Genomic DNA, 16984 nt, shown 5'->3' on the forward strand with positions numbered 1-16984 from the left:
ACAATTTGAGCTCATACTGCTCCTTTAAAATAAGTCATTATTGGTACAAAAATGATCCATTAATAGAAGATTTGTTTTAATACATATAATTTAGCCATTACAACGTTGAATGCTGAGCAGTCACCTGATATGCCTTATATAATAGTGTACATGTGTTGTTGTTGTTTTTTCTTATCTTTCCCACTGAAAGTTTTGACATGACATAGATTAAATTAAGAGATGCTAATCACTACTGTATAGCCATAGTGATAAGTGATATCATAAGTGATGTAAATAGTCTTCAACAGCTGATGTGGTAAAAATAACTGCATTCGCTGTTTTGATTGGCTTGAACTGAGCCCTGATTTTAAATATTCATAAACTAAAATCTATGATTGTTCTATATATATATGCACAACAATACAAACCTAACAGCTTAGCATATGAAACCCTATTTATCTTCTATGAGACAAAAAAACGGTACATTTTGGTAAACAGCTAGGAAAACTCTGTTGCAAGATATGTTTATTGTGGATTCAAAACAATAAAAAACACAACAAACAAAGCACAAGACATATACAAATTAGATTATTAAAAATACTGTGTATGTATCATGCAAGAATTTGCTTAACAAGCCTCCGCGACAGACCTGGAGCTAGAAAGAGAGACTGTAGCTAAAATGACCACAAAAGTAGCAATTAGCCCTCTGAAAAACACGCATCTGTGCACTGCAAAGGTCACACGCTGTTCTCGTTGAAAATCCCAAAAGCTATGTCCTCATATGCACAATTGTGCAGTTCATATCTCTAACCAACAATAACCCATGCTTAATATGAAAGCTAATGGCAATGATGCTTAGGTCTCCATGGTTATTCCAGGTATAATTAAAAGCTTTTTGTGTGGTATCCATCATTCATAATAGAAAATGACACAATAAATAATAGTACATATCTGAAGTAAATACAGACATACAAATACACATTTAATGCTTTCCATCCCTAATAACAACAATAATGACAACAACATAATATCTAACAAGCAATAGTTGAAATGAGTAAGCCAAGTTTGTCCCTCTGTCTTCTGTTTTTTTTTTTTTTTTTTGTTTTATGTTTTGTTTTTTCGTTAGCTTTTTCGTTCTTCAGACTTGTCCAAGTCTTCAGAGACTGATGGTACGTCTTTCTGAAAAGACAGATCAAAAAAGACAAATAGATAATTATAACAAACAAATATTAATGTGTCTATTGCAGCTGCAGTATTGTTTTGTTTTGTTTTTTTTTTTATTTAACTTACCACCGATCCACCATCTGTAGGCTTGTTGAAAGAACAAGTCAGCCATTTCATGTATTCCTCTCTAACCTAGGAAATATAGTGACATAGAGTTATAGTTAATGCTATATTGTTGTCATCGTCAGCTGTAGTGCTCTTAGAACTGAAAATCAAATGGAGTGAGATGTTTATAAGTCTACAAACGAATCTACCTCCTTGTTAAGGAGACAGTGCACAACGTAGAGGAAGGTGCCCTGTTGGGAATTCAGAATAATGAAGACAACCTTAAAGAAAAGATTGGACTGATACAAGCCCAGGATCCAGGTGCAGCCCAGTATGACAAACTGGGCTAGGATCTTGAACAGAATCAATCTGAAAAGAAAGAGACGTTTTTATTGTTGTCATAAAATAACTAATTGTCTTAAAAGTATACATGTAAACACTCATAGTAAAAGATGTATTTAAAGAATAAAATCTCATCATCTTATTTGGTATTTAAAGTAGGATAGACTGACCTTGTATCTTTGGACTGAGAGACATCACTTTTCATGCTGGCCAAGGTGGGCCTCAGACTCCATAAAGTCGCACCAAACAAGGCGCAGTTAAGCTAACAGAGGAAATACATTTTGAATTAGTTTGGAGGTTTCCTATTTATTAGCCACTATTGTTTAGCTGCCAATATGATAACACAATGACAGACTCACTCCAAGTACAGTAATTACTGGGCCTGTTAAAGCCCACTTGAAGTTACGGTTCTGTGATAGCCAGCACCTGAAATTAAATTGTACATTACACACTATTATCCAGTCTAACACAGCTAATAAGACATTCAGGAAGGCAGAATGCATCAATCTCAGTATCACTGTTCATGCTACTCACACCTGAGCATCAGTAGCACCATATCCATCAGAATACACCAGTGCAGATACACCCACAATCACAAATGGAACACCATAGCCAACCAGATAGAGAAGTGGCCTAGGGAGGCCATCTCTCTGGATGACCTGCACCTTGGAGAGCCTTCGGACCAACAGGTGAAGCTGCAGGGCCTCCAGCAGCATCCAAACAAAACTTGCAACGACTATGAAGTGGAGCAGCCCGGCCATGACCTTGCAGGCCAGCTGTGGAAAACAATGAGAAGTCATTCAAGAGCCAACAAACAAAACAATGCTTCTGAAGAAAAGCATTAGGAAATGGTTAGTTTCAGTTCAACACATGTGTGAGGGCCCATGAAGTAATTTTGTGAAAAACATGATAATATTTAAAAGATAAAAACTTTAACTGTACCCTTTCGTTTACATATTTGTCGTCCCAAAGAAGCAGTAGTTGAGACAAGGCAGTGTTGATACAGAGGTGAAGACGGGCTGTGTTGTTGATCTTAGGGTTCCAGCTACACAGGAGGAAGGTGAAAATAGCCAACGCAAAGAAGAATAGTCCAATGCTCACACACATTTGGTTCAACCAGACTAGGAAAGTATCCTCTGGTTGAGGCTGAAAATGCACAACACACACACAAACACATACTTATGTCAACCTGACTTTGGTTGTGAGGCCCATATTCACAAATGCACATTAATACACAATTTTACAGTTTATACCTCAGCTATCTGCAGGATGAGTGCAAACGTGGAGAGGTGAGAGCAGCTGCACACTGTGTAGTTTTCATTTGTGAATGAAGCCCAACAGCCTGTCACTGACCAACGCATGTCGCCTTGTCCACCCGTGTTACTTCCATCTGTTCCTGTGCTGTCCTCCCAGTACACACAGGTCACCAAACCAGATTCAGGTACTGCCTGGTGAAATAGGACAAAAAAAAAGTTGGCTAAATATGTTGAATGACTGCAAACTGTGTGTTATCTAAATAAATTGTGTCACCTTCTTGTGCTGGATGGTAAAGTTGACAGGCTCTGTGAGATTGGTGTTGTTCATTGAGGGCAAAAATGCAGAGATGACATCTGAGTACATCTCTGTGATGTTTTCTGATTGAAAGTATTCGTGGCTAAGAAGACTCTCCATCCCGCTTAGAGTCAGAAAAGGCAACTGATGCAGAGCCTGGAAATGTCCACACAGTGGAGAGCATGGCACCGATGTTATATGCAAATTACTTGACACATCACATTATTTGTTTTATACATTATTTGAAAGAATTGATCAACATTTTCGAACCATTGTTGTTTTTTGCCAGACTTTCCAAGTTGATCTCCATGGTGTTTTCATTGGCAGTGAGATTAGAGGTGAAGTCATTGTTGCTTCCGGGTCGGATAGTTTTGAGACTTAAATCTAACACAGATATTGGTGTTAGAAGAGCTTGTTTTACTATTCACCCAGTACACGTGCTATAAATGTCTAAGCTAAGCTAACAAGAACATATCTTACCCACTGTTGAACATGACACACTTGTCTTGGTTTGGTTCTGACCTGGCTCCAGCATCACAGACACTAATTGGTTTGCGATGCCAAGGATCAAACTGCCTGTCTGCCCATCTCCTGCACTACTCAAGTCAGATGGTTGTGCACGTGGTCCGATGCCTGACACTTCCTTTAACAATGACAGTGTGTGTGTTAAATAAATGACTCGGCTGATGATGTAAAATATATTATGAGATTTAAAAAAAGGAAATATTGAAACAAGTTAATTGCAGAACAAGTACCAGAGAGGCTGACAAGCTGTTTACCACAGTCTGTAGAGAAAGCACAAGAACAAGAAGGGAAAAAATGAAAATGATTTGTGGTCACCTACATGTAAGATTGAATTTGCTTCCAGTCTATGTAAAACTTCTTGTGCGTACTTTAAGAAAAACAGTTAAAAAAATACTCACTGCTCCTGGTAAGAGGAGGTCTGTATTGTTTTTTAGTTGTCCTTTCATGTTGCCAAGGAAAACGTCTTGTTTTGTCTGCCCCTGCATTAACACAAGCACACCATCATCTTGAACATCAGTATTATAATAATTATTTTCAATATCTGTACTAATATTCAAAATTATTTTCACATCTCCTCAGTTATCACATGTACAGGTTTGGTGCATGTATGGGTGTTGAATGGCACAGGATAACTTTACAGTAAAGTAAAATCACTGTTACATACAAGTGCTTATGGCACAAAGGTGTATTAATTCATCATAATTCCATCAATCCATAATCTATACCATGCCAATGTCACTGCAAGCACTACTTACTTCTGTGGGGGTGATATCATCTAGAATATTCTGAAGATCTGTTGAGTCAGTGCACAAGAAAATGACAAAGTCATCATGGAAAGATCAGAATACAACAGTACAGTGTATGGAGTGTGGTTTAACCAATTGCAGCCAAACCTACTTTGGCAATATGAGGTACCCAGCGTCCACACAATTCCAGTTGAAGGGTAGAATCCCTCAGGACAAGAACAGTAGAAAGTCCCAGGTACATTTGTGCATATAGTATTTTTACCGCATATTCCTGGTGTCTCAGTACACTCGTCTATATCTGTGGTGGGAGAAGGAGCACTATTAAACATATACAGTTAAAGAGAAAAAAGTAAGAGTCAAATAGTGACATATTAGAGTAGTGTGCACATACCTACACATGGATTGTCAATGCTGGCTATGACATCTGGATTGTTCAGCCGGTAACCACTTAAGCAGGTGCAGTTGTAAGATCCAATTAAATTTGTACAATTGGAATTAGGACCACAGATGGAATCATATTTGACACACTCGTCAATATCTGCAAAATACATCAGACACAGATAAAAAATAAACCACACAGTCTTTTTTTTATTTTAGAGTTGAATCACAGTTTCCCATCACCTTCTAGATACTGAAGAACAGCTTTCATACGAAAAAAAACTGTGCAAATACCGATACAGGCGTTGATCGGGCTGGGATCCTGGGCTGGCTGAGTTGGCTCGAAGCCCCCTGCACACGCACAATTGTAGGATCCAGGAGTGTTGGTGCAAACGGAGTAAGGGCCACAGATGGTGGTGTTGACACATTCATCAATGTCTAAAGTAAAAACAGTTAACACAACATCAAGATATTCTGCAAAGAAGTAATTTTACTAGAGGATGGTCCAGTAAAGATAGGAGGTTGTTAAACTGACTCGTGTATTCTGTTGATTTTGAATGAGCCTTAGTATTTTTGCATTATGGAACCACCTGCCTGAAGCCTATATTTGCATTACATTAGACACTAGCAGCCACTTCACAAAAGATTTCTTCAGCTAGTGTTATTTACATCACTTTTAACAAACCTTGGCAAGCAGGGGTTGCACTTGGTAGAAAGTAGTAGCCTTTATAGCAGTCACACGAAAAACTCCCTATGCTGTTGAGACAGGACCCCTCTCCACAGATATTTTGCAGGCACTCGTTAATATCTACAAATGAAACAAAAATAAAGTTCAAATTCTACTTCAGGTGAACTACAATAACATCATTCATTAGTTTAAGATAGAACACAGTACCTATACATAGGTTGGACTGTCCAGCAGGTAATGCTGGATTAGTTGCAGCAAATCCAGTCATACATGTACAGAGGTATGATCCAACAGTGTTGCTACAATTGGCGTGATCACCACATATTCCTGCAGTCTTCAGACACTCATTTATGTCTGTCAAGAGGTGTTGCAGAGAGTTTAAGTTAACAAATACGGTACGTGCTCACAAAAGCAAGAGACATCTGCCGTCATTGTTAATTACATTATAATTAACATTTGATGTCAAATGCACTTACCGGTACAACCATATGAATCCGGTGTGGGTAGTTGGTTTTCGGGCATTTCATACCCAGCAATACAATCACAGCCTCCGGTACCTGCACACTCAGCAAGCGGTCCACAGGAGTCTGAGTTACACACATAATGATCTAAACAAAGATAACACACGCAGAAACAAACACACAATGATATTCATGCTGTTCAAGGTAAGAGTAGGTCTCTTTAAATGCATTTAGCAGTCTATATGTCACATCAATATACAGCAAATCATGACAATGAGCGATGGTTTCTTACATGTTACATAAGCCATATTAGTATATGGGTGACTTGATGCATTGTATATGTAGAATCCTCCAGGACAGAGGATCACACTCATGGAAATACTGTAATATCCACACGTTCCAACATCACCATAAGCAACCCCTGTTACTGTTTGATTTTCAACAGTTGGATATGAAAATGGAACACGAATGGGATACTGTGCACCACCTATAGGGCCTTGATAGCAGATTGAAATCACTCTGTCTCCACCAATTCCTGTGAAGCGCCACCACTTTCCAACAAGGTCTGCATCGTTCTTGGGGTAGCCAGGGAAGGATGCTGAACTAAATAAGACGTTGCGCCATGGTTCAGTTATGTTTGTGTATCCATCACACGAACCTGCGTGGAGCAACAAAATTTACTGAATGTCAGTAATTCTGAAAATCCACGTACCTGCAGACACACAAGATTTCAACTACAGCCAGACTCTGTGTATTATTTTTACAATTTAACATCAGCCATACCAGGAGGAAAATCACACAGTCCACACAGGAAGAGTGAACCTGTAAAGAAAAAGACATGAACAGCTGTCAGTTCATTCACACAGAAATCTACTTCTTATGCATTCATCAAATTTACAGAGCAACCTAGCTTTAGTGCCTTCTTTACACCAATAATACACCTGTTTTTTAGCCTATTAGATCAAAGTTGAACTGATGCACATGCTGATGACAAGAAATAGAAATCTATATTCCTAAAAAGCATGGAGGTGTCCACTGTCTAAGTGTTTAATTTGTTAAAATAGTTAATTTTTAACCATATTAAACATTATTTAACTTACCGAGGAGAAGTAAAAACACACAGCAGTTCATCGTGACAGGTCCCACTCTGTGAAATATCAATCATCACCGTTTGAGCCACCTATATGTACATATTTTAAATTTGCACAACATCTGAAAACTGTTTTTACAACGTTTGGCACAGATGCAAACACCAATGCAAATTTGCTTATTTGGGATAGAAAAACTTCTAGTGTAACGCAGTTCAGGTCCTGACATGTGGAGGGGAGAGAGCTGGAAACATGCTGCAGTTTCAGTGAAACTCACACACATAGTTTCCATGAAAATATACACTTGAGCTTTAGTTGAGTTACATAGTGATTGATGAAACAAGTGTAGATATGATGATACCTGTAGTGCACAATATTTATTTTTAAGGATTTTTTATAATATCTTGAACAATGACTTTTAAGCCAACAGGATTTCTATGATAAATATTTAGCTTTTTAAGTCTGTATAGTTTCCATAAACGTGTTAGCGCAGGTATCACAATCATTTATCCTGAGCATCGAAACAAAGAATGAATCAGCATCTGGTGACAGAGTGCGTCTCAATTTGTCATGTAAAACTATAGTGGACGTGGCAGGACATCTAAACTTGTATGTAAATAAGTTACAAATATCTGGACATATGCAGGGAGAGAAAAAACTGATGTTTTAAATCAGCAGCTTTCCTACTATGCCTAGTGTGAGGGATATAGCCAACAGATTATTATAGCTATTTGAATGAGTGCTATAATATAGTCATCATGTAAAAGGTTTGTCCAATCTGCTGATATACATACATGGCAGAGAACAAAACTATCATGTCTTATATCAAATGTTTCTCTTGTCTGTCTTGATGCTGCGGCATGAGTTTGTATGAGTTAAGGCTATATTAAAGGGTTTCTAACGTCATCACCTGTCACCACACGCGGATGACAACAGTAGCCTGAAAGGTGGTTAGGGTCAAACAACCTGAGTGCATTTATAATCATGAACTCATCGTCATCCTGTGGTCATGTCTGGTAACAGCAACAGTACTCTGCTGGCAGAAAGCAGACACCTCCATAAAACACCTAGAAAGTACTTAGACACTCCATAAAAAAAAAAATATATATATATATATATATATATATATATATATATATATATATATATATATATATATATATATATATATATATATATAGTATGTACTTTCAAAATAAAGTCACCTGACTAATGCTATTGATAACGAATAAGAAAAACTATAGCTACATATTTAACTTTATAAAATCGACTAAGCTTATTGTTTTGTGTTTAGAATCATGATCTTTTTATAGACAGGGCAAACCTGGCTTCAAAGTGTGACCAACCCGCGGAACAAAGAAATGGTGGTGGCGCGGACTGCTAGGAACCAATGTTTGTGATATATGTTTCTTGTCGACTATATTAACTACCGGGAAAAGCACAGTGGGAGTCTGCGCACCGGTCGATCGGTGAGGGTGTTTTTTTGTTTAAGGTCTCTATACTTAGACAAATACTTTCACATTAATGTCTGTCTGTACAACTTGTATTTACGTTTTCCGTCTTTTGATAAAAGCACTACGTCAGTTTGAACCTGGATTGAATTACTAAGGGCTAACATTAAGTTAGCACAAACATTAGCCGGAGATGATTGCACTTAAACAGTGTAGCTAACAGTTAGCTGCAGTTTATTTTAGCTCATGAAGCTAGTCAACGGCAGCTGCACAAAATATTTAATCTTCTTTTTTTTTTACTAGTAACGTTAGTTTAACTGTAATTTACTTTATTGAAACGACAGGTCGCTGTTCTTTAGTCACAAAACGTTAATAAAACGGTGCCACACTAATGTTCAGCTAAAATGGATTAAAGTTAATTACTGTCTATAATGGTAACGTTAGTATTAATATTTCCAAAATATCCAAACGCTACATCAATGTTCTGTGAGATACGTGGTTAAACTCTGCATGCCTAACTACAACACTAAGAATACTGCTGATGAATTTACATTAAAGCCACTTTGTCTTCAATGTACCATTAGTTAACCCGATGGAGCCTAATATTAATCAGTATTTCTTTTTTTAAATGGTGTCCTCAGCTATCCTGAAGCAGTTGTTGATGTGGTGAATAATTGCAGAACTACACAACCAACCATGACGTCCCTGGTAAGAATTTAATACATAGTAATTTCTGGACTATCAGATTTTATTCCCGTTAATGAAGCCTGGTGTATGTTACTGTAAACCTGTGGCAAAGTGTGGAAGCTGTGAAAAACAAAGTTTTGAGACAAATTCATCATCTGGATCTGTTCGTTTTCTAGGGGAGCAGCAATTCTTCAGTAACAGAATACACGGTGCGAGTCCCCAAGTGAGTAACATGGACTGACATGAAGCTATTTAGAGACAGTCACACAGTTTACACAGGCCTTCTCATGTGTATCAAGGGAGTAAGGATAAAATTCCTGTGCATAGTTGTTTTGTACTTCTGTGTTTACACATGGGTTTGAGGAAATGGTGGTGTTGTTTTTATGGTGTTTACATTTCTGGTTTTAGCCTTTTTTTTATGTCCCACAGAAACACCACCAAGAGGTATAACATCATGGCTTTCAATGCAGGCGACAAAGTCAACTGTTCAACATGGACACAGGTGGGCTTCATGTCAGCATGTCTAGATATGACCAGTAGTTGGAGCTGCAGTTGCACTAGATAGATTTCAGAGTCAGTATTGTGAGAAAAACGGCAAGCAGCCCAAGTCTATGATGAATAAGTTCAGTTACCACCTGCATCATTATTTTTGTTAGTTTGACGCCTCACTCACTCTCCACTCTCAGGCTCGCATGGAAAGAGACATGAGTGCCCGGCGAATATATGGGGAGGAAGAGACAGCAGACGGTGCAGCTGGCAGTGAGTTTGGCAAAAAGCAGCGTGAGGAAGCACGGCGGAAGAAATATGGTATTGTGACGCGTGAGTTCAAAGTGGAGGACCAGCCCTGGATTCTCAAGGTCAACGGGAAGGCTGGCAAGAGGTGTGCAGAATCAGTTGTTTGAGCTTTTATTTACCATCATTTACAATACATTATATCCAGTGAGAATAAACACACACATAAAAATTGAACTGAAAACATTGTTTTGAAAACAAAAATTGTCTGTAAGCTGTTTGCTGAATTTAGTTCATAATACCTGTTTTTACACATTTGTAGAAAAAAATAATTCTTGTGAGGAAAAAATGTGAGAGAGACTTTGTCTGATGGAGGTCTCTACTGTTTACACTAAAACCATTCTCTCCCTCTGTCAGGTTCAAAGGCCTAAAGAAGGGTGGTGTTACAGAAAATGCATCCTACTACATTTTTACACAGTGTCCTGATGGAGCTTTTGAGGCTTTCCCTGTCAACAGCTGGTACAACTTCACACCGCTGGCCAAACACCGAACTCTCACTGCCGAGGAGGCTGAGGAGGAGTGGGGCAGGTGAGAGAGGAGTGGATCAGAGAGGAATAAGATGGATAAAAAACAAGTACTTAGTTTACTCCATAGGTGTGAATGTTTAAAAAAAGTAAATGTCAGACAATAATTTTTACAGGAGGAACAAGGTGGTGAATCACTTCAGCATCATGCTTCAGAGACGCCTCCGGGAGCAGGAGCGTGGTGAGGATGAGGAAGATGAGGGAGAGAAATCTGGGAAGAAGAAAAAGAAAGGAGGTGGGAGAGGGGGCGACCTTCGCATTCATGACCTGGAAGACGACCTAGAGATGAGCAGCGATGACAGTGACAGCAGTATGGGAGAAGGTAAGGAGAAAGAGAGTATGGGACTGAAGACAGCTTCTTAAATGAGGCTGTAGCAAAGCTTTGTAGGTTCCTTTATGCTATTTTTAGTGTATGTATGTTTCTCTGTGTAATGGCTACTGCAACACCTGAATTTCCCTTCTGGGATTAATAAAGTATCTATTTTACTTTTTCTTCATGTGATTTTCTTTGTGTTCTTCTTTTCATTGGGCAGATGGAGAAAGCAAAACAAAGGCGAAGAAAGACACAAATAAAGGAAAAGCAAAGAAGAAGAAGCAAAAGAGCAAGGATAATGAAGCCTTGGAAGACAGCGATGATGGTGACTATGAGGGTCTAGAAGTGGATTACATGTCAGATGAAAGCAGGTCAGACTGCCTATGGTACTTGGAGACTTCCTTTTTGTTGTTTTTCTTCTTTTGCTAGTATTTAATTTGTCTTTTCTAATGTAGCTCAGATGAAGAGCCTGAAAAGGGAAAGCCCAGCAAAGGAGAGGATCTCCCTAAAGGTAGTTTAACTTTACTGATATAATCATAATTAATATATAGAGAATACACATAACATGTATGTTTTTATACATATATAATTCAACTTAATGCATGGTTATACATTTTGTGTTAAGTTAACTTTAACTGCTATTTAGAGTATCATAATATTTACTACTGGTGCACTACTTTAAACGGTCACAGATTCTGAATTATTAGCTTTACTTATTGGTATTTGGGTTGTTTTCTTTCAACATTTCTCCTTTTAATAGGAATTGATGAGGCATCTGAAAGTGAAGAAGAGAGTGAGGAGGAGAAACAGAATGAGGAAGAAACTAAAGAGGAGGAAGAAGAAGAGGAAGGAAAGAAAACTCCAGTCCAAACAGAGAAGAAGAAGAAAAAAGGTGAAGTCCCCAGGGACGACAGAAAAAGTATGAGAAAATACATCCTTTTCAGCGGCCTTGATAAATATGAACGACGCCACATGCTGCACCTTTGTGCTTTTGTGATTTGAGTTGTATGGATTTGTTTGTGTGTCACAGACAGCAGCGGAGAATCTGACAGCTCAGATGACAGTGACATTGAGGGAGAGACGGCCTCTGCTTTGTTCATGGTTAGTGTGTGTGTGTGTGTGACAGAAATGGATATTTGTGTATTTTATAGGCTATTTAGGTTTAATTGTGCCTTTAAGAAAGATGGTGATTTGTTAAATGATTTTGTAGCTTTGAGACAGCTCTAGTAGCATGATGAATATGTCCAGTTACAACATACAAGCAGATCTGTTCAGCTAATTTAGTTGGGTGCTTAGTTGCATGAATACTTCTCTGTTTACATATATAGTATGTAGCGTCTACTCAAACATCTCTTGGTGTGTTCCCCTTTTCCCAGAAAAAGCGCACTCCTCCTAAACGTGCAGGTGGCCGCGGCTCTGCAGGCAGCTCCAGGACAGGCAGTCGTCCTGGAACACCATCCATAGACTCTGCCTCCACTTCCAATACACTTCGTGCTGCTGCCAGCAAACTGGAACAAGGTTTGCTCTTGCACATTAATACAAACATGCATACTCGTGAAGGATTGTGACTAGACATGATGAAGTCTCCAAACTCATTAGTCCATTCCAACTACATCTCCCTGTCCTACAGGTAAGAGACAGACTCAAGGTCCTAGCACAGACTCTCCAGCTGCTAAAAGACTGAAGATGGAGCCTAGCAGTCAGAGCCCTGCTCCCTCTGGGAAGAGCACGCCTCAACCTCCATCAGGAAAATCTACCCCCAGCTCCAGGTACTTTATGCCTCTGAGAAATATTTGTGTTATTTATAAAATTCTGATAATAAAGTTACATTGCAAAATAAAACTTGCATCAAAATACAAAGCAAAAGAAATGGTGAATGGAGTGAAAGCTGTTCTTTTGTATTCATCTACCCTACAGTGATGTGCAGTTAACAGAGGAAGCAGTACGCCGCTACCTGATCCGTAAACCAATGACCACTAAGGACTTGCTGAAGAAGTTCCAGACCAAGCGTACAGGTTTGAGCAGTGAGCAGACCGTCAACGTGCTGGCACAGATCCTCAAGCGTCTCAATCCAGAACGCAAAAATGTTAACGACAAAATGCATTTCTACCTCACTGAATAACTGAGGGAAGTGGGTCATCTTGCAGCAAGGGTGGTGAAGGCTGAGAATTAGCCTCTTTGTTTTTCTAAACCTTGATCCCCACGAGAGGACTTTTGTGTTTTTAAAACACATGCAACATGGCTCGTGCTGTCACTTGCCACAGGATCAAAGATTGAAACTGTCTTCAGGTGGTATTTACCAACAAGTATTTTGCTGAACATCTTGAAATTTCTTTTGCATTGTCCAAAAGCTCCTATTCTATAATAACAGAAACTTTAATGTCGAGTGGAAAAATGGTTCAATCAATTTATGATTATCTTCACATGTGAACAGTTTAACTTACAATGTACTGAATGGAAAAAGGTCTTTAACTTGTTTTCATTAGATAGAATGTTTTCTAATAAAATTTTAAATCTGCTGAAGTTTAATGTTTCTTTTTTGTACATCATCCCTTGCTTTTTTAATTTTAATAGCTCTTTAAGTTTTGTTAATTGCACAAACGCAGGTATATGAATATCTGAGATTATAATACGCGAAAAGGCATTTTGCATTTCATGTTTAAAATGACGTGAGAAAAAATCAAGAATTGTAAGCAAGTTTCTTATTTTGTTTGAGATATAGTAGATGAATGATTAAACTGCAGCCTACGGTTTGACATCTTTTCAATACATTTTTCAAGAGGTGGTTGGTTGAAAGCTATTTGTTTGTGATTTGTTTTGCAAGACACCGATTATTTGCATATGAGGGAAAGACAGAGTACTCTGAAACTGATTGGGATGGTAAGCATCTTGTTTTGATTATAGTCTGTTTTTCTCAGGATTTTTCTAGATCAGGTTTGGGTTTTGATTTTAAAAAATTATCGGGTCTAAAACCAAATGAAATATTCAATGGTTTCATTAGAAATTCAAGAAAAGCTCTGCTGAAATGTGCACCTGCTTTACAGAGAAAAAACAGCGTAGGCATCAGGACTGCATAGTATCTTTTAATAAGGCACTGAATGAACCACTATTACAGAGTAAAAAGATAAAACCAAACAGGGTGCTGCGGTCAGGTTGCAATTCAGTGTTCACTTCACGTCCGAGCGGTGTTGTAGTTGGCTACAAACCAGTCACAGGTTATTTTTATAGCTAGAGGGACAGAAAGACAGGTTACCTCTCAGGCTGTGGGGTCATGCAAATGTTCATTCAAACCTCTCATTTGAATCTCAAGAAGCACACATTCAGTTTGCACCAAGCTTTTATGTTATACAAGTGTTCGTAAAGCAACCATCAACTGTATTTGTCCAAGTTTCCTGACCTTCTTGAAGGGGTGTAAAGGTGAAGTCAGGACGGTAGAGTCTCAGTTTGGCATTGCTGGCTGTCTTCTTTATCTGCCCATCAGACAGCGTGGTGTCAAACTTTTGTGAGGGTCAAGAGAAGACCAGATGTTAAATAGACTAGCTGAGCTTAATAGGTTGGGATGGTTTAACTTAACCCAAGAACCAAATGTTTTTAACCATGTTCTATTGATCTACAGAATTTACTGTGTATCTCAGAATCACCAAAGCATCTCTGTAAACTTTCAACCAATCCTTTAAAGGAATAGAGTAGGATGCTTAAGGATAGGAAAGGATACATTTATTTTGCCTTTGCAGTCCAGAGCCTCTGCAATCATGTCCACAGCCTCTTTGATTGAGACTTCATCCTCCTCCCCCACTGCAGTTAAAAAAAAGGAATGAGCAGTGACTCATACATGTATGTTTGCAATAACTAACTTAATTTCCACATTTTCTTTGGTGTATCATGCAGAATGATTCTTCAAAGTAAGTAAGTGCAGGTAAGAAACTTCTCTACTCACCAGAGAGAATAATGGGTTCAATCTCTTGATATTCTCTCAGGACCCAAATGATTAGACGGCCCAAGTCCTGAGAATAAACACACTCAATTGTATCATATCTTAGCTGACGTTCGCGTACTGCACTAAGAAATGATCTTTACTTATGTGTACAATTAAAGTTGTAATCTGTGTTTTTAATTGTGCTGTACACACAATTACTGTACCAGAGAATAGATGAACTGTCTTCTAGCAGCTCCGGAGCCGCACACATTCACAGGAGTTCCTTCTTCTAGGAGATATGCAGAAGAAAGAGACTTTACTACCGAGTTCCTTTTTACTGTTGTAATGTGTTATTCATTACTTGTTTGTCAGTTAAGATGGATTAGTAGGTCTGAGTTACTTTACCTTTGGCCTGGTATGTCTTGTTAATGAGAGCTGACAGCACATGGCCATTTGTTATATTGAAGTTGTCATGAGGGCCGAACACATTGGTCGGGATGACTGCTGTGTAACGACGGCCATACTGCTGAAAGTATGCCCTGTAGACACACAGACACACGTGCAGAGGAAGCATCAGACATGCTGTGACATCAGAAACTTGCCTGGCTGGAAGCTGTCTCCTCTGCACTCTGTTGAGGATGAATACATGTCAGTTATTTACAACACATCCCTGTTAGCACTGCACAACTGTTTACCTGTTCTGAACATCAATAATCCTTTTAGCATGTGAGTATCCAAAATTGGAGTCATGAGGTGGCCCGTTGTGTATCTATGAAGGTGGGGGGTCATAGTAGAAAGACAAGTTTGAACAAATTACCTTTGCCATACAAATAATTGTACTTAATTTCTTGGCTGTGTAGCTGTGTACAGTACCTGTATGTGCTTTTCAATTTTTATCAAACACTTACCATGGTCTCATCGATGGGGTATGTTGTTTTATCAGGAAAGATACAACTCGACAGACAAGACACGACCTTGATAACACCCATCTCATGGGCTGTTTGTAGTACATTGTCATTGATTTTGATGTTGTCCCTCTGTAAAGTTGATCAGACAGTCACCGACTGGCCATTATGTAAATGGGTTAAAATACATTTTCCTGCAACAGTTTATTGCCATTTTTCTGCAATCTGTGACTGATCATTGTAACGTACGATGGCATCATCTCACCAAAAAGTGAAGATTGTCCCTCATGTGTACATAGAGTCCTCCAACTTTTGCAGCTAGGTGGATGACATGAGTGGGTCGATACTTCTCGAATGCAGCCCTGGTCTGCTGAGCATCTCTGTTCATATTTTAAAGCACTGTTTTAACATCATGTTTATTCATAAGTTGGATGAAGACGGGAAAACATACTGTGTAGGTTTAATAGCTAAAAAAGACTAATTGACAGCTAAAACAAGATTTATTAGAAAGAGTAGATGAATAAAAGCATATTTCCTCTTTTATCCCCATTTGTTGAATGCAGCAGATGTGTAATTAGTTTGATGTTACCAATAACAGCTTTCTATGTAATGATGCTTTCTGCAGCAGACACAAACCATGCAGGTAAGACAGGAAACAACCATTTCAGCATACCATGAGTTTGCAGGCTCACGTTGGCTTAAAAAGTAACTTACACAAGATCAGCATCCTTGGAAGAAAGGAAGAACCATTGTTCTCCTTCATGTTGGCCACCTTCCTGCTGCACCACTTGCTGAATGGCTTTACCAACCAACCCAGATCCACCAGTCACCAGGACACGCAGTGGCCCTGTTTTGATCTCTGATCCCATCTTTGTGCTGATGTTAAATGAGTACAGATAAAACATAAAATAGTTTATAGTGACCTCATGTTCCTCACTGCATTCCTATAAATCTGATCAAAGCCATTTATTTGCCATAACAAAAACAGTAGAACCTTGTAAAAATGTAACAAACCTCGACTAGATAACTAGATAACATTTCCAGGAAAAAAATGTTGTAATTATTTTATTCCATTTATGCCTCTTACCTGTGTCTCAAAGAAAGTGTAGACATCAGCTACTTCCATCTTTTGTAAACTGGTTTTGTGCTTTGAACAGATAATGAACAGGTTTGTGGTGTGTGAGGTAGCTTGTGAATCCTCCTACAAGTTGTCTCTGCCTTTCGTTTCATTAAGATGATGAGCTGCTACCATCTACTGGTTAGTGTATAGTGCATTTTGTACTTTGGAAATATCTGTGCAACTTTACATGTTGGAGTACGGGACATTTGAAGGACATTTAAATCATGGGAGCTGGCAAAACAAAAAATG

At 38.6% G+C, this 16984-nt stretch overlaps 3 protein-coding genes across 5 annotated transcripts; 1 reads left to right on the forward strand and 2 right to left on the reverse strand.

Moving 5' to 3' along the window:
• Positions 1-1081: 1081 nt before the first annotated feature.
• On the reverse strand, positions 1082-6247 carry LOC113157494 (adhesion G protein-coupled receptor E2-like). The gene is given in 22 exon segments (XM_026353034.1): positions 1082-1158; positions 1270-1335; positions 1458-1617; positions 1761-1852; positions 1950-2016; positions 2125-2366; positions 2533-2736; positions 2844-3038; positions 3121-3279; positions 3281-3297; positions 3412-3525; positions 3622-3784; positions 3897-3926; positions 4065-4145; positions 4422-4459; positions 4564-4710; positions 4804-4950; positions 5085-5228; positions 5476-5598; positions 5686-5832; positions 5955-6086; positions 6232-6247. Coding segments are annotated over 22 exon segments (2541 nt in total). The 3' UTR covers positions 1082-1101.
• Positions 6248-8454: 2207 nt separating this feature from the next.
• On the forward strand, positions 8455-13244 carry gtf2f1 (general transcription factor IIF, polypeptide 1). 3 transcript variants are annotated; one of them, XM_026362836.1, is made up of 14 exons: positions 8455-8496; positions 9120-9186; positions 9342-9388; positions 9595-9667; positions 9852-10045; positions 10315-10485; positions 10598-10803; positions 11015-11165; positions 11250-11305; positions 11555-11713; positions 11825-11895; positions 12171-12312; positions 12425-12563; positions 12712-13244. In XM_026362836.1, exons 2-14 carry the CDS (start codon positions 9175-9177, stop codon positions 12914-12916), a joined length of 1626 nt encoding a protein of 541 aa, XP_026218621.1. In that variant the 5' UTR covers positions 8455-8496; positions 9120-9174; the 3' UTR covers positions 12917-13244. The 3 variants fall into 3 exon arrangements, with proteins under 3 accessions (XP_026218621.1, XP_026218639.1, XP_026218630.1); XM_026362854.1 differs by having other exon boundaries at positions 11555-11686; XM_026362845.1 differs by having other exon boundaries at positions 8486-8519.
• Positions 13245-13919: 675 nt separating this feature from the next.
• LOC113163429 (GDP-L-fucose synthase-like) lies at positions 13920-16919 on the reverse strand. The gene is made up of 11 exons (XM_026362082.1): positions 16703-16919; positions 16330-16491; positions 15881-15995; positions 15619-15747; positions 15406-15479; positions 15116-15249; positions 14935-14999; positions 14732-14798; positions 14510-14589; positions 14192-14291; positions 13920-14022 (listed from the first exon to the last, which is right to left on the reverse strand). Exons 1-11 carry the CDS (start codon positions 16726-16728, stop codon positions 13967-13969), a joined length of 1008 nt encoding a protein of 335 aa, XP_026217867.1. The 5' UTR covers positions 16729-16919; the 3' UTR covers positions 13920-13966.
• Positions 16920-16984: the final 65 nt, after the last annotated feature.

The sequence above is a fragment of the Anabas testudineus genome, chromosome 8, assembly GCF_900324465.2.
Source record: "Anabas testudineus chromosome 8, fAnaTes1.2, whole genome shotgun sequence".
Taxonomy (NCBI): Eukaryota; Metazoa; Chordata; class Actinopteri; order Anabantiformes; family Anabantidae; genus Anabas; species Anabas testudineus.

Coding starts and splice junctions, on each gene's coding strand:
- LOC113163429 (XM_026362082.1), bottom strand. CDS start 16,728: ATGTCTACACTTTCTTTGAGACACAG. Junction 15,996..16,329: donor TCCAAGGATGCTGATCTTGT/GTAAGTTACTTT, acceptor AAATATGAACAG/AGATGCTCAGCAGACCAGGG. Junction 14,023..14,191: donor CTTTACACCCCTTCAAGAAG/GTCAGGAAACTT, acceptor CTGTCCCTCTAG/CTATAAAAATAACCTGTGAC.
- gtf2f1 (XM_026362836.1), top strand. Junction 10,486..10,597: donor GCTGAGGAGGAGTGGGGCAG/GTGAGAGAGGAG, acceptor TAATTTTTACAG/GAGGAACAAGGTGGTGAATC. Junction 10,804..11,014: donor TGACAGCAGTATGGGAGAAG/GTAAGGAGAAAG, acceptor TTCATTGGGCAG/ATGGAGAAAGCAAAACAAAG.